Raw genomic sequence first — 15517 nt, 5'->3', positions numbered from 1 at the left:
CCGGTTGTAAGGCATTCTAATGGCCGCCTGATAATGAAACTCCTTCATTGTGAGTTAACAACTGGCTGAGAGATGTATGAAGTCTACATCACAAGCAGTGAAATTGCTGATGAGGGCCAAGGCCTATAGAAACCGCCTATGCAGCTGTAGATGCAGCTGCTGTATTCTAAGTATTCTGTGCATTAAATAATAAGAATACATTTACAGCTGCATATATCAGCTTGCATATTAAACAGAAGAAAAAGCATATTGGAGTATATACAGTTCCATATCCAGTGGCAAGAAACACACATACACAATGTGAGACTGAAACTGAGTATATGGCTAGTCCTGCAATTTTCTGCAACGGTCTGGTTAATATTTGTTCATAATGTGTACTGAAGTAGCATATATGAAATGGTTAAACTATGTTTGAGTCAAATAATAATTGACGACTGCTTTAATTTTAATGAATGTTACATTAAACAGGTTGGTCTTCATCCAAAATGTAATTGTCCTATTTTTCTTGTCACCATGGGTAATTTGTTTTGTAGTGTGTGTGATTATTCTTAAACATCATAATGCAGATTTTTCAACCAGCGCTTATGGCATTAATTAAATTCTGCAGGTATCTGTTCCATCTGCAGTCTCTCACTGAAGTGTTGATGTCACTGTCAAGCCACAATTACGCACGGCAAATCTGCTGCTAAACATTTTAATTACAGTACAGATAGATGTGTGGCAGTGAAAAGCAGCACAATGCAATAGAACTGTCTGTTTGGTCGAAACTTAACTTTAAATAAATAATTTCCTTCCCAAGTCCCAGACATTAATACGGTTTGTCTGAGGAAAACTCTCCACAGGAGTCTCAAACTGTCAGCGTGTCATGACCGGGTGAGCTCTGTGATTAAAGGGGGTGAAAGTAGTGAATGTGACCCCCCATGGTTGTCACAGCCTCTAACACACCCACCCAAAATAATGTGTTCTTTCTGATCCAACCTTGTGCCAAAGTGTGCCACAGGTGCACCAAGGGAGCCTGGCCACCACATTATAAAAAGTGTGTTTGGCACACTCCTGACTCACTTGACTGTGATGTGGTGGCACAGTTGGGTTCGTCAAAATATAGCCCGCGGTGTCGTCTTGTGTGCACAGAGCTTGCCTTATATCAGACAGAATTGTCAGCTCGTTACACTCCATTTCCATCTGCAGTCTGACATTTGTTCCATTCTGACCAATTTCCATGGGGAAGGGGGTTGAAATCTCCTGACCAATCAGTAGAGACCAACGTATCCTCCTGAATCTAACGTCATTTTAAGTGGAACTACACTGTAAAAAAATGTTTTGTTTAATTTACGGTAAAATACCGGCAGCTGTGGTTGCCAGAATTTTACCGTAAAAAAAAAGTGAGTGAGTTTTCTACTGTAAATTTAAATGTAAATACGATCAAAAACTAATTTAGACTGAATATTCCTGTTGTTTTTAGGGTACTTGTGTCCTTGTGACATTATGGTATGTCTCCATTAATTTTACATGAATTGCTTTATATTTTGCAGTAAAACTGTTTTCAAAAGTTTTGTACTATTCCTTGATTTACGGTAATTGAAAGTGTCTGTTACGGTGATATGCAATTTTTTATTTTACGCCCTATTTCTCATGCAATTTGACAGTGTTTTACTGTAATTTCTACAAATATTTTTTAAAGTGTTAGATGTTTGGTGATGCTGAGAAGTCTATGTAAAATAAATTTGTTAATCAATGGGGTCATACCACACTCAAGAACATCGTTCAGCAGCTCGAAAAGTGAGGCCATAACTGAAAGTTTCCGAGATGATAATGATGATTCTGGCAGACAGCTTGACGGCAGCTTGACGATGGTGTTGGTCCCATCCGTTTCATATACATATATTAGTCAACAATGTGGAGTGAAGGATTCAAAGGTCTGGACCCAGCAGCCTGTTCTTCCCTCAAAAACGTCAAAAATAGTCGTTTGTACAGGCAGCGAAAAACGAGCTGTCTCTGTATTTCACTGTCGGCTGTAATGCGTCCACCGCCATCTTGCTGACGTAGTTTTGATTGACAGCCAAGCGAAGTTGAAAAGGGCAGATTCCTTGTTCCTTCAAACAAGTGGCAGACTTTCAGCCAGGAAGAAGGGGTTCACAACCCGTGTGAAAAACGGAAGTAAACGATTTTTGACTTAAGTTACGTGAATCATATTTTTTAACGTAGCTTATGTTTTTTACGTAACCTGCGGCAGTCAGATCAGTGGCGGTTCTACACTACTCTCATTGTAGACAAAAGGAATCCAGAATGTGTACATTGTATAATAGTTAAATTGTGCAATAAAAGTTTGTGTGTGTGTGTGTGTGTGTATATATATATATATATATATATATATATATATATATATTTATATACAAAGATAATTCTCACTGTACTGCACTTTCAAAATAAAAGCACAAAAATGAGAAATGTCACTCGTACAAAAATAACTGTTATTGTTGGTGAGTCTGTCTCATTGTTTCAATCAATGTATTTGTGTCTTCCAAATATACTTAAATTAGATTTTTCAATTAGCTAAAATAAAGGTTTTGAATGCTCAAATATCATCTTTGTCGTCTTTATCATCTTTTTTTAATGCGCCCCTCTGATTAAACACTGGCCCCTCCTTGGCCCCCACAGTAAAACTGGTTTAGAACCGCCACTGAGTCAGATGACTCTTGTAACTTCACTTCCAGCCTTTAAGTACATTTATTTAGTCTTTTATAATGCCTTTCCAGAAGTGTTTTACCCTTGACCTAAGGTCAGTGGTTTTACAACATAAATCCACGGAAACTGCAGCCTTTTACAAGATGCGAGCAGCGATCATATGTACCAAAAAAATGTATTGTTACATTTTAGAAAAGTGCTTAATATTGCCTCATATTGCTGGGCATTCTCATTGTTGGCAAACATTACTTTAACAGGAGTAATCAGTTTATCTGTTGAGGACTATTTTTGGATGCAGAAGATTATTTCATGCTCTAGTGAGTATTCATGGCAGCAGAACTATCTGGGACTGACTCCAAATAAACTACAATGCCCACGTCCATTAGAATGAAGGAATATGTTACCCAGTAACAGTGTGGCTCATTAATATATTTATTAATATATATATAGTTTTTGGAGAACAGAGCAAACTTGCTGTACCTGGCTTTTGCTACATGAGCAATACTTGTTGGTAAGATAATCTATCCATGGGAGGTGTTAACAGTAAAACAAATATAGAATATCACAACTTTAAAGCAGATTAAGTTTGGTTTAATTTGTAAGCACTGCATATAAATGGGCCTTTTCAGATGCAATGTGATCTTAAATAAAACAGATATTATTTTCCACTTGTGAATTATACTAAAAAGAAGCATGAAGCCATAATTGGAAAACATAATAATCACGAGCTGAAGCACTGAGGCTGTACTGAATCAGTTTTTTTAACTCGTTTTCGAGTAACAGCAATGAAAAAATTTAATGAGTTGAGAAAATGGAAGAATAACTGATAATTATCACCGGGTTTATAGAATCTTCTTCCATCCCTTCGGCTGTGCTGTAATGATGTCAGGACAGGCATTTCAATATGCTTTGAGAGCTCAAAGCAGTATTTGATTATGCGATGCCAAAGCAGGTACTGGAATGATGAAGTTTGAAAGATTTAAATAAGTGGCTATTTAAAAAATATCCAAGATTATGACTAAAGTAAAATAGTTTTCAGGGGAAATTCAATGAAGTTTGGTGTTCCCGTTATTATGTTAAGACAGGCAATCCAATCATTTACTCAAAATATTTTATCCTGAGCAATCACGGCAGATGAAGTCTTAGAATTTCAACATCTCTGCCATCGCTATCAATCAGACTGGCTTTTCCTTCACTCAAACTATTGAAGCTGACGCGCTGATTACAGGGCATTTGTGCTGTTGTCCTAAACCATGTCAGTATACCTTTGAGTACAGCCCTGGCAGATGAGCAGCAATCATGCTGAACACATACTCTTGTGTGCCTCTTCAAAAGCAGACGTCTACAATCATATTGATTAGTGCTTTGTTCAAACCACTCCAACAATCAGGCAGACCCTCATCAGAAGACACTTGAGCGAGCCTCATTCACCACAGAGACTATTTGAAACACATTGTGGCTATTGTGCGGTGTCCTCCGTTTTGATTTGGCCAATGCCAACAATGGCAACATCTTGCTTTCAAAAGCCGCTTTGCTTTGAGTATCATTAGAGTGCAATCCTGAAATCATCATCATCATCACAGAGAAGTAAAACTGAATAAAGGTACTCTAGCAGTGCATCATTTAGATAGATTAAAGGATGACATGGTCATTATGGCAGTCGATACTTTTGTGTTGTATACAATTTAACAACACATCCTTAACACATAGCTAAACACGGAATACTGAGATAAACACATGGACCATGTGCAACAGCACACACAACACAAGTTGAAGATGAAGTAATTTGACGTCACACTGTACTCTGACATTTTTGTCAAAAATGCTGGGCATTGATTAATTGGGCATGCAAATACAAGAGGAAGGAATATATACCAACAAAACTACTTTCCTGACTGCACTGATTGGTCTGCCTGCAAGCTGCCAAGTTTAATCAACTCTCAACTGATGTTTTCCAGACTTAAATCCCAAGCAAAATCTGAGTGTGTGAGGTATAGCATTACTTTGCTGGGCTACAGATAACCCCACTCAAAGTCAATGGATTCTCACTCACCTTTGCATTGATTGGTGTTCTTGTCCAGGATGGCCTTTGTTGACACAATCTTCCCATATCTGTAAAAATAACAAAGAAATATTCTGATTAGCCATTTTAACAGTTGGAGTAATACTGGTAGTTCTTTGAGTCTTGTGAATGCTGCTGGCTCCATGTCAGTATTTCATTATATCAATCCACCTCTCTGGTCCAAAACATTTCAACAACTTGATTGCTATGAAATGTTGTACAGACATTCATGATCCCCAGAGGATGAATCGCTTTGTGATCCCTTGATTTTTATCTAGTGTCACCATGAGGTTTGAATTTGTGCATTTGAGTGAAGTGCCTTGATAATTACTGGATGGGTTGGCATGAACTTTGGTGCAGACATTCATTTTCCCCACAGGATGAATTGTAGTTCAGTTAACTTTTCATCTAAAGCCATCATCAAAGTTAAACAAATGCCAATAATCTCTGTATTTGTGACCAGCTTTTTGTAAACGCATCCCCTTTGGGTTTATTATTTATTTAATCAACAAATGTTATCATGCTGACATGATAAACTGAGATGGTGAAATTTGGGAAACACTATTTTTGATAAACAGCAGCATTTTTATAGTAGGATCATCCCTATGCTCCCATAGTCCTTTGTCTCTTAGTGTTAAGTTTTTTTGCTAAGGGCTATCTTCGCAGGGTTAGGGTTAACCCAAAACCCACACATTTGAAGGTGTAGGTTTCAAATTGTGTAACATCAGCATGCCATTAGTTGTAGGTGGGTTAATTTGACCAAAGGAAACATACATTGCCCATTTGTCATAGAGGTAAACATTGCTAAGAACATAAGATAAGGGGACATTAGATCCTGGGAGCACAAATACACTCCCATCAAAGTAAGCATTTTGCCAGTATTGCCCAGTATTAGCAGTAAACTCAAAGCACCACTGTGCGTTAGTAGAAGAAAGTTGTGTCTGAATTCAAGAAATGATGCCTCTGCTCCTTTATTACAATATGCTTAGGTAAAACTTTAAAGATCTTTCATTCAAGAGGAGAAAATTAAATTAAATTCACATAAAATATAATGTCTGATTTAAAAAACACAGTTACTTTGGCAGTCTGCAAGAGACTTTTCTCTATTTTCTTCTATTCTGTCCTTATCTGTTTCAAATCTCAAACACAGGCTTCAGGACAGACACAGTCCTGTCTCATAAATGATGATAATAACTAGACATCTGTATGGCACACAATCCTGCTTGGAGGGCCTATAAGAGAGACAGACAACCTCCATACCTCTCCCTATCTGTTCTCTCTGCCAACTTTTAATGTCTGTCCGGTTCGCTACCTTACTCTCTTTCTTACGTTTGACACCTCTGCCTCTCTCTTTGTCTTCTTCCCTTATTTTCCCCTCCATCCCACTTCTATTCTCCCGCTCTCTGTTCTCAGAGAGAAGTTAATAATGTTTCTTATCTGCCCAGTCTTTCAGTCCTCCTAGAAAGAGCAGGGCGCGAAAACAGAAAACTGAGAAAGAGGCTGGAAAGGTATGAGGAGAGAGGGAAAAAAGAGACGGAGAGGAGGGGGGAGAGGGAGAAAAAGGACTGAGACAGAAAAGCTTGGATCGCTGAGATCAGCCTGGATCACTGCCTAGCTCTGTGGATGAGACTTTTTAATTAATGTTTTAACACTGCTGCACAATGACTGACTGGCTGCCTGAGTGACTATCAAGCAGATTGACAGACTGACAAGCTGGCTGACTGGCTAGCTGACTGGCTGATGGCCACAGGTGAGGGATGGAAGCATATTCCCTCTTCCCTTTTAGAGAAAAACAGAGAGACAACTCGCAGGGAGACAGAAAGGATAGAGAAATCAGCGGAAAGATACAGTGTGGGAGGTTACGAGCCGAGAGGGTGAATAAAGCGAGGGGAGGAGGAGAGAGAGACTCGGAGGAATGAGAAATAGATGAGGAGAGGGAGAGCAGTCAGTCAAAAGATAAAAAGAGACACTGAAGGCGAGGAGGAAGCGAGGTAGTCAGGGAGCGATAGGGAGATAGTAAGAGGTGTTTAATAAAGAAGAGATCATTTAGTTGTCACCATCAGGAGAGTCTCTGTCAGCCAACTGCTTCTGTCAGTGAGAAGAAGAGAACAGAGACTAGCTCGCCTGACAGCTTCACATCAAACTCTATTGGGACAGGAGACTTTAGAAATAAAGACAGACAAAAGGCTTTAAAAGGCTGCTATCACACATAACACGACAGCTGAGCAGCTTATGATCTTGAAATTGGTAGAGAGAAAATCACTGCTTTTTTCAGACAATGCACAATTTTCACACATTTCTCTGCAATTTAAGATATTTTAAGGCATTTACAAATCCGCCGATTGTGACAGGCTAGAATCAAATCTAATGTTTGTCCGGGTGTTTTTTTTTTTACAAAGTCATGGCTGGTGGTAAACAAGGTCTTTGGCCTGAGGTTCGGGGAGCAATCCAACTGTTGCAGACGTAAAAAAATACTGAAAAAACAAGGCAGGACTAATCGCCCACACATATACGCAAAGACAAACACACATGCAGACGCACACGCAAGGCAACATTGCAGATCAAAAACACCAAAGCGGTAATCACACACATTACACACACCATCTGGCATTACCCAGTTCTTTGTTGACTTCTGCCTCAGTGTGATTCAAACTTGGTGTGTGTGTGTCAGTGTGTGAGTGTAAACACCTACAGTGCATGTGTGAGTGAGTTTGAATGCATGACAAAGATCTCATGCACCATCGGTGTTTTGGCAGGTTGTTTTTCCCGGCAGAAAAGTGAAACATTTCCAGACGTGTTTGTTCGTCTGTTTGTGTGTTTGTGTGTGTGTGTGTGTGTGTGTGTGTGTGTGTGTGTGTGTGTGAGAAAGAAAGATTGAGAAAGACAAAGAGAGGGGTACCTGGTCTGACACATTATGAATCTTGAAAAACAAACACAGTAGAGACCTAAAGTGTGTCCTTTTTTGTGAGTGTGTTATCTTCAGATCAATGTGTGTGATGTAAAAGTATAAATCCACCTGTTCATTCTCTAGTTACACAATTCAGCCACACTGAAAACAATAGAAGAGGAGGAAAGGAGAGGAGAGAGAGGGATGACACCATGGCCTTGGGGAAATGTCAAATTACAACAACACTGCGCCATCCAAAATGGAGTCTCCTTCTGGACTTGATTCAGTGGTAAAATTCAATTTCATCCAGACAGCTACGGCAATCTGCTATTGCGGTGAAGAAATGGAGGAAAGTATTGATAATAGATCAGATGATGAAGTAAGGAGGCAGAGGAGAGCATGGAATGAGCGCAGAGGAAAAGTGCAGAATGTCCTGTTCTGTTTTAAAGTCCCAACTGGAACCCTTTCATCGATTCCAGCAGAAGCTGGAGCTAGTTGAAATAACATCGACCAATACTTGACCCAACGGCAGTGACACACGAGACACTTATAAAAACTATTCAAATAGTTACAACATAACAAGAAAGGACTCCAAGGAGCCAGATGGTTAGGGTTAGCACCTCCTTATTCCATTACTCTGCAATGTGCCAGAGAAACAGTGAGTGAATCTGTTCTCAATGGGATGGGAGTATGTCATTTGTTTCCACTGGATGCAAATCATGACTAAAGAGTCCATAACGGGAGAGAAGTGTGAAGCAACAGTGGAGAAATATTCCAACATGCTTGACGAAGTGATTGAAACCAAAGGTAGAGCCAAATGTCTTCACTGTTTTATAAATATGGGATTTTTGCCACCGATACTGATTTAAAGGGGGAAAAAATGCACAGATTACTGATATGGCGGCCGATGTAGTGAAATTTTTGAGCTGCAGTTGGAACTTGTGCAACTGACTAACACTGGCACATTTACAGCAATGTTCATTTATGTGCCTGTCCTTATAATAATTAAATAAATGAGATAAAAATAGCTAAATAAACATCAGTAATGTATGTTCACTGTCAACCTATTTCTGACAATTTAAACAAAGAATAACTAAAAATAAAATAGTTTACACCATTTCTCAATGATCCCAAGCATTGTTTTCTACATAATATATTCTGTTAAAAAAGTTTTTTTTTTTTTTATCTGCACATCTGACTACATACAGTATATGCAGATAACATTATATACTGTTATGTCTTTGATAGGACAATATCGGCCCATTAAAAATCCACAATATATCGATCGAGCTCATTGTATATACAGAATGTTAGTACTGAAAGTTTATTTTCAGTCTGCTCAGTTGATTCCCACAGCCGAGCTTATACTTGAAAAACATCGGTGACTCTAATACAATATTCAACAGAAGATGTGATCCTGTAACTGCTGAGGGAATGAAAATAAGTCGATTCTACACTTTTCCTGTGTTGTTTGCTTTCAGGCTTTGGAGTGAAATCCTTCAAATTCATAGCATTTTCTGTATTTACATAACTCCTAACCCAGCAGAAGCATCTGCATTTTGGCAAAAAGTTGTTTTTACATCATAAAGTACTCACCAGGAGTAGCTGGCTAGCCTCACACGCTCCATTTTCTTTGGCTTTGTACAAATACTACAAAACCCCACAAAACAGCCAGATAAGACCTTTTAGTATGACTTAACGCGTCTTCTTCAACACATGGAAACTCCTTAGAATCTTTGCCAAAACCAAACTTTTGATTTTGTTTTTCCACCAAGAAATGCGATACACAAAGAACAGGGAGACCGCTGAAATTGACAATATTTTCCAGACTGTCGAGATTTAAGGAGGAATGTCAACGCGAAATCTCAGTGCACCCAGATTTTGGCAGGCTTGACACAATCTGTGTGCACCCTGGCTGTATCTGTGTGTGTGAAGTGTTAATGACAGTCCTCAGAGGGCCCCCACAGCGTCAGATCTGTGTTTTCATTTCCTTGTGGAGCACCGTCAGCCTATGGATGCTCACCGTTTGATGTCTACTGAAGCACAGTTGCCACTTACACCCACACACACACACACAAACACACACACATGCATCACGTCTACATCTCTCCAGGATGTCTCTGAGTGTATCTATACATTATGTATATGTGTATTTGTAAATTGTGCATGTTCTGTCTGACGGGGCGTATGTGTATGAGTGTGTGTGGGTGTGCATGCATGAGCGTACACGCAGGTCGGTCTCTGTGTGTGGTATCCCCTAATTGGGGATCCAATGCAGCTGTCTTGTCTCTTGCACTTCCCTCATTTTCCCCCTCTCTGCCAGTTAGACTCAGACAAACACAGAGGGAGGGACTGAGAAAGTGCAGTGCTTCAGAACTCTTCAAATTCATTGCCCATATGCAGTTTTACATGTTCAGGCACTATAAAGAAATGAAGTCCCAGAGTGATTCCATAATGCAAAGGCAATGTGCTGTGAATTCAGATAAGATGGCTTGATGTCACTAAAACATTAGATTCATCTGCCAAAAGAGCTTTCTGTGAAGTTTAAATCCGTAGCCGCAAGGCACTCAGTTTAGGTGGTGCAGTTAGGTATTATAACAGCAGTATAATAAAGTGGGGAAACTAAACAAATGTGTGGCCATAATAAGGTAAACAATCACGTGTATACCCAAAAGCCATTTTATTTTAAAAGAAAAAATGAGTTGATATTTTTTACTTTCTTATCCTTATTTTCCTTTCATCTGATAACACTGGGTTAGAGCTGAACCATAGCCATAAAGATTTATGTCAGACCAAACAGCTGGGTATTACTCTATTTCAAACACAATGGAGGGTAAATTGAGTTTAGATGAGTTTAATCTCCACTACATCGCTGGCCATAACTCTTCAGAGAGCTCAATACCTTCTCCATTTAGGGTCCTAAATATAGCATCTTTGTACCAATGTAATTAAAGTGAAATTATGTGTGACAACACCAGATTGTTGGCAAAAGATCATAACTGTTGACCCTAAGAGTCGGGTTATGATTAAAAGAAGTACTCTGCACAATGTGTCTTCTGACGGTATCAGAAATGTTTATAGCTGTTCCAAACGGCCACGTTCAAAGGCAGGGTGAAAAGTCGGCCATCACAGATAGGAACGAGATTCCATTATAGTTCAAATGGGGGAATCGGAGCATGCTTTCAGACTCTTCTGCAAGGCACTCATAGAGTTGGACTTGGTTATAAACAAAAAGTTTCAGAAATATATGTTAACTGATAAAGAAAGAAAGCTAGAGAAGAAGTTAGAACCGCTGACTTTCTCACCTCTGAAAATCAGGCCAATTACTGAATAAAGTGGGTGTGAATGTTGAATCATCAGTTCCAGAAAGTAATAAAAAGTGTCAGACATAACTTGTTTTTCATGTGGTTGAGTATGCTCCTAGGGTCCAACAAACTCTGCAGTAGAGAAGCTTCATAATGGAAGCTAATATGTTTAACATTTCTCCTTTGTTGACTGTGTTTATTTGACATGTGCCCACTGGAGTTCCCACTCCTGTTGTTGTATTTAAGGTGTGTGAATGAGAACAGACATTGCCATTTAAATCAACATTGCAGGGTGGTCAGAGTGGCAGCCATCTTTATGTTTATCATTGACACTGCAAAGAACTGTGACTGTTACAGCAGTATAATTTCTGTTCAACAGTTCAATGTCTTTGTTGTTTGTTGTGTTGTGTATGAGATGTTTTACTCTCTTACCATTCTATGGCTGTGACAAATTTCACATTTCTCAGGCAGAGTTGGTGGGAGTCTGGTGCAGAGTTGGGGGACCTCACGTAATTTCCAGCATATGGTCTGCAGGGCCTTTCACTTCATTTTATAAAAAAAAAATACTATATTTGAGAAAAGAAAAAAAAATGTTCTCCTTCCAAAATAGTTTTTGGGTTTGTAAGGAAAATGGCAATTTATGTACCTATTCAATTCAACTGGGCAAAGTCAATCTGCTGATATAATCAAAATCTCCACAACAGCATCTATATAAACCATGAGGTGAGAGTGTTTTGTTAATTACGGTTTTCAATAATAAAACCCATTGTCTCGGTAGCAGAGTATGACAGTGCCACACTACACTGTTTACAGTAATTGTGTCATTATTTACTATCTCACTGGGAAATCCTGGCTTTGCACCAGTGTGTCAATCCACAGATATTTATATTTAAAAATTGACAATAACCAACAGTAATTCAAGATAAAAGATTTGAGCATATTACTTAAATTCATTCTTGTCCACTGAGATTTGCTCAGTAAGATAATTAAAGATGTAATGTGTCTTTGAAATAGCAGATTTGACATTTCAGAGTAGAAAGCTATTTCTAGTGTTCACATTTCACATCAATCAGCTGCTACCAAAACATCAAACACATTGAAGCTTGTCAAATTTACAGCCATTCTGAAGCTTTTGGAGCACGTTTGCGGATTTCGAACTCAGCTGCTGAGGATAAACGAGACAGACAGATAGATAGATAGATAGATAGATAGATAGATAGATAGATAGATAGATAGATAGATAGATAGATAGATAGATAGATAGATAGATAGGGTAGTGAGTCACTAGTAGGAGTAAGAGAGAGACAGAGAGACAACAAGTGTGAGTGAAAGCTGGTGCGAGAGGGAGAAATTGCCCTTGTGCTCTGCTTTAGATTCCGCTCACGTTCTGCTCTGTCCCCAGACGTTAAAAGTGTGTCCATAGTTTGGGCGACCGGGGGAGTGATTGGAAATGTCAGCTGACAACAGCACTTTTCACTGACACTCTGAGAACTGGCACAGAGACAGAGAGAGAGAGAGGGGGGTGAGGGATAGAGGGAGAGGGGCAGTGAAAGAGAGAGAAGGATGGAGGGAGGAAATGAAGAGGATGACAGAATGGGAAGGGATAGGAGGATGGTGCTGGTGGGCGGGTTGGCACAAAAAAAAGCCATGGTTGGTAACAATAAGGATGAGGATGACATTGATTTGAAAGAGTGTGTGTGTATATGTGTGTGTGTCAGTGTCAAGGGACTGTCCTTCCGTTCTTCATTGTAACTGTGTGCATGAATGAAATGCCTGTTTGTGTGTGTGTACGCGCGCATGCGTGCACGTCATGTCAGTGAGTGACAGGAAACTGCCATTCAGTCTATTTCTGAAAGCCGCAGAGAGTTGGAAACCCAATGCAAAGACTGTTGTCCAACAGCACACACTGCCCCCTCTCCCCCACTGACCTTTCCTAAATGTTACTGGCCACTTGGCACACTGACTGGGCCTCTAATGAAACTTTTATTGGCCCCCATTTTTCACCCTGTTTCTCCAGAACGCCTCCAGGGCCAAGCTGAAATACAACAGGCTTGAACTGCAGCTGACACGCAGAAGGGCAAGGTATGGTGAGTGTGTGTGTGTGTGTGTGTGTGTGCTATAGTCTTCACATTTCATTTTTATCTAGCTTTTTCTTTGTTCAAAAATCAATTAGATCAATTAGACATGTTGATGAGATCATTTAAAGCCCTTACCTGCAGAATATTTAGCCCAATATATCAGTATCCAATTACATTCGATACTATCAGGATATAGCTGGAGGCAAACAAGACCAGAGAGTTGTTTTTTTTAAAATTTGCATTACATTCTGCTTTGACTCTGTTTGTCCACATGGGGACAGTTAGGAATTAAATGTGCAGGATTTAGCACCAAGGAAGACAACAAGTACCAAACAGCTGAAGTTACTGCAGTCAAGGAATAATTAGGAAAACTACATATTTTACAAATGTAAAAGTATTATCAGGAAGAACATATACACTTAGATGTTATGCTGTGAGGGTAAGCTGTCGTCTAGTGTCATACATGCATGCTAATTTAAAAAGGACAGTTCAGCCCAAAATACATATTTTTCCTCTTGCCTATAGTGTTATTTAGCAATTTACATTGTTTCAGTGGAGGTGAGAGAAGTGTGCATCTACTCATGGACAATAATAATAATATTCTAACCAGTGGTTTAATATCGTTGTTAGCAAAACAGCGTTGCAGCTCAGCCGAGGAGGACGCAATCAGTGTTTACATCTCACACTGTCACAAGCACAAGCCTTTCATCCATGACTGTGTGCACAATTCCTTCTACCTGGTGATACATTTGGCTTGTGTAGTTTGAAAGAAAATAGTTCTTACATGAAACTGCTCACAACAATGTCTGTCAATTATCCCGAGGAATCGGGTCATGATTTCTGGAAAGAGACATTACTGTTGAGTTTTTCAAAGTACTCTTTTGGCATCTAGTTCCATTATATTGAGATGAGGCTGACATCTGTATGACCGATATCTCCAACAAATTGATAAATAGCACTACATATGAGACGAAAAATATGTATTTTTGATTTTGGAGTGAACTGTCTCTTTAAAGGCATCATCAGCACTGGCATGCTCACATACTTTGGTCTATAGCTGCTTTGTGTTCTATTAATAGAAGTGTTATTCCAATTTCTTGATCAAGTATTTTTGCCTGCAATGCCTATCTAAGTCATTTAATGCAAAGCATTGATAATAATACAGTTTTTCTCTGTCGCTTTGGTGCATTTCTCACATCACTATTGACTTTTGCACAACAGTTAGTTCAACCTCCACAACATTTAGTGCATATCATAGTAGCAGTTTCTCATTCCTTTCAATAAATTGCAAATGCTTTTGGACAGTGCTTTCATACAACTCTCTGCTTGTTTATAGCATTATCATTTGCTTATGTCATGTCAGTCAAAATAACTATACTTGTGAATGCTGAATAGTCATTCCATATAAAACTAATAGTCCTCATCTCATTGCTTGAGTCATTACATACAAAAATGTTGAACTAGTTGTCAAAATCTATTTAGGAAATTTTATATATTTTTTCTAAAAAAAAAAAATTCTGAAAATGTCTCCTAAATTGAATAATTTCTCTCTCTCTCTCAGGTGATCCTCAGCTTTCACTGACGAGAAAGGGTGTGTGAAGCATTAGTTGCAACCAATGATAAGCCACTTGCCATTTGCAAAGAGCATATGCAAAAAATGTGAAACATATATATTCAGTGTGTAGTACTCAGTTACCTCACTAAATACAGTAATGTGTAACTTTACTGTAGTTTTCAAATGGCTGTGCGAAAAGTATATAGTGCTGTCTTGAGCATTTTCAGGTAATGTCCCCAAGATCTGATCTTTATGCATTGGAAAACATTTACAGAGTAAACTGTCAAAATGTCTTGTTCATAAACATGGTGTCAGGACTTTTCATCTTGATGTCACTGACACTTTCATTGATATGAATACTTGTTTATAAGGAATGAGCTATCCATTTTGAGCAAGTGACACGCTTTTGCAGGTTATCAACTAGATTTTGCAGTTTGTACTAATTGTTTTGAGAAATGCATTAACCCTTGTGCAAATGTAAACCGAGAAAAACTGTAATAAAAATCATTCAAAAAAATTAAAAATCCATGAAGAAAAATAAAATCTGCACAGAGCTTTTGGTTAACTGCTTCATTCAGTTAAGTTTTCTAATCACAACACAGATATTCTCACCTTTATCTATATTCTGTTTGTATCCAATATAATGAAAAAACAACATAAATATCTGAGACACAGACACCTTTACTTTCTTATTTTTAAACTTTTTTCTAATTGTATTTTTTTCATACAAGTGAAAGCTCTCTCTTTCAATCTCAGTGTTTATAGTATTTTAACAGAGAGCAACGGGGCATTTACAACACAAACTGGGTATGACAATTGCTGCTGCCAAAGCACAGTTCAAATAAACACTGGAGCAGAATGGAGACATAACATAGCTGCAGATGAATAATAGTCTTGCCTTCATCACCACTAACGCCAATAGCTCTTACTGAAATCATTACCTTT

The 15517-nt window shown here is 38.7% G+C and overlaps 1 protein-coding gene across 1 annotated transcript in view; it reads right to left on the bottom strand.

Annotated features, from left to right (window-relative positions):
* The window catches only part of LOC131976915 (RNA-binding motif, single-stranded-interacting protein 3-like), a 142311-nt gene that overhangs the window by 84997 nt on the left and 41797 nt on the right, over nucleotides 1–15517 (bottom strand). Inside the window, exon 3 of the mRNA XM_059340136.1 lies at nucleotides 4739–4797. Coding sequence (XP_059196119.1) covers nucleotides 4739–4797 — 59 coding nt within the window. The remainder of the gene's footprint in view (nucleotides 1–4738; nucleotides 4798–15517) is intronic.

Source organism: Centropristis striata, chromosome 8 (genome assembly GCF_030273125.1).
Source record: "Centropristis striata isolate RG_2023a ecotype Rhode Island chromosome 8, C.striata_1.0, whole genome shotgun sequence".
NCBI classification, from domain to species: Eukaryota; Metazoa; Chordata; class Actinopteri; order Perciformes; family Serranidae; genus Centropristis; species Centropristis striata.
Note: the sequence above shows the minus strand (reverse complement) of the source record. Positions and strands in the feature narration are given on the sequence as shown.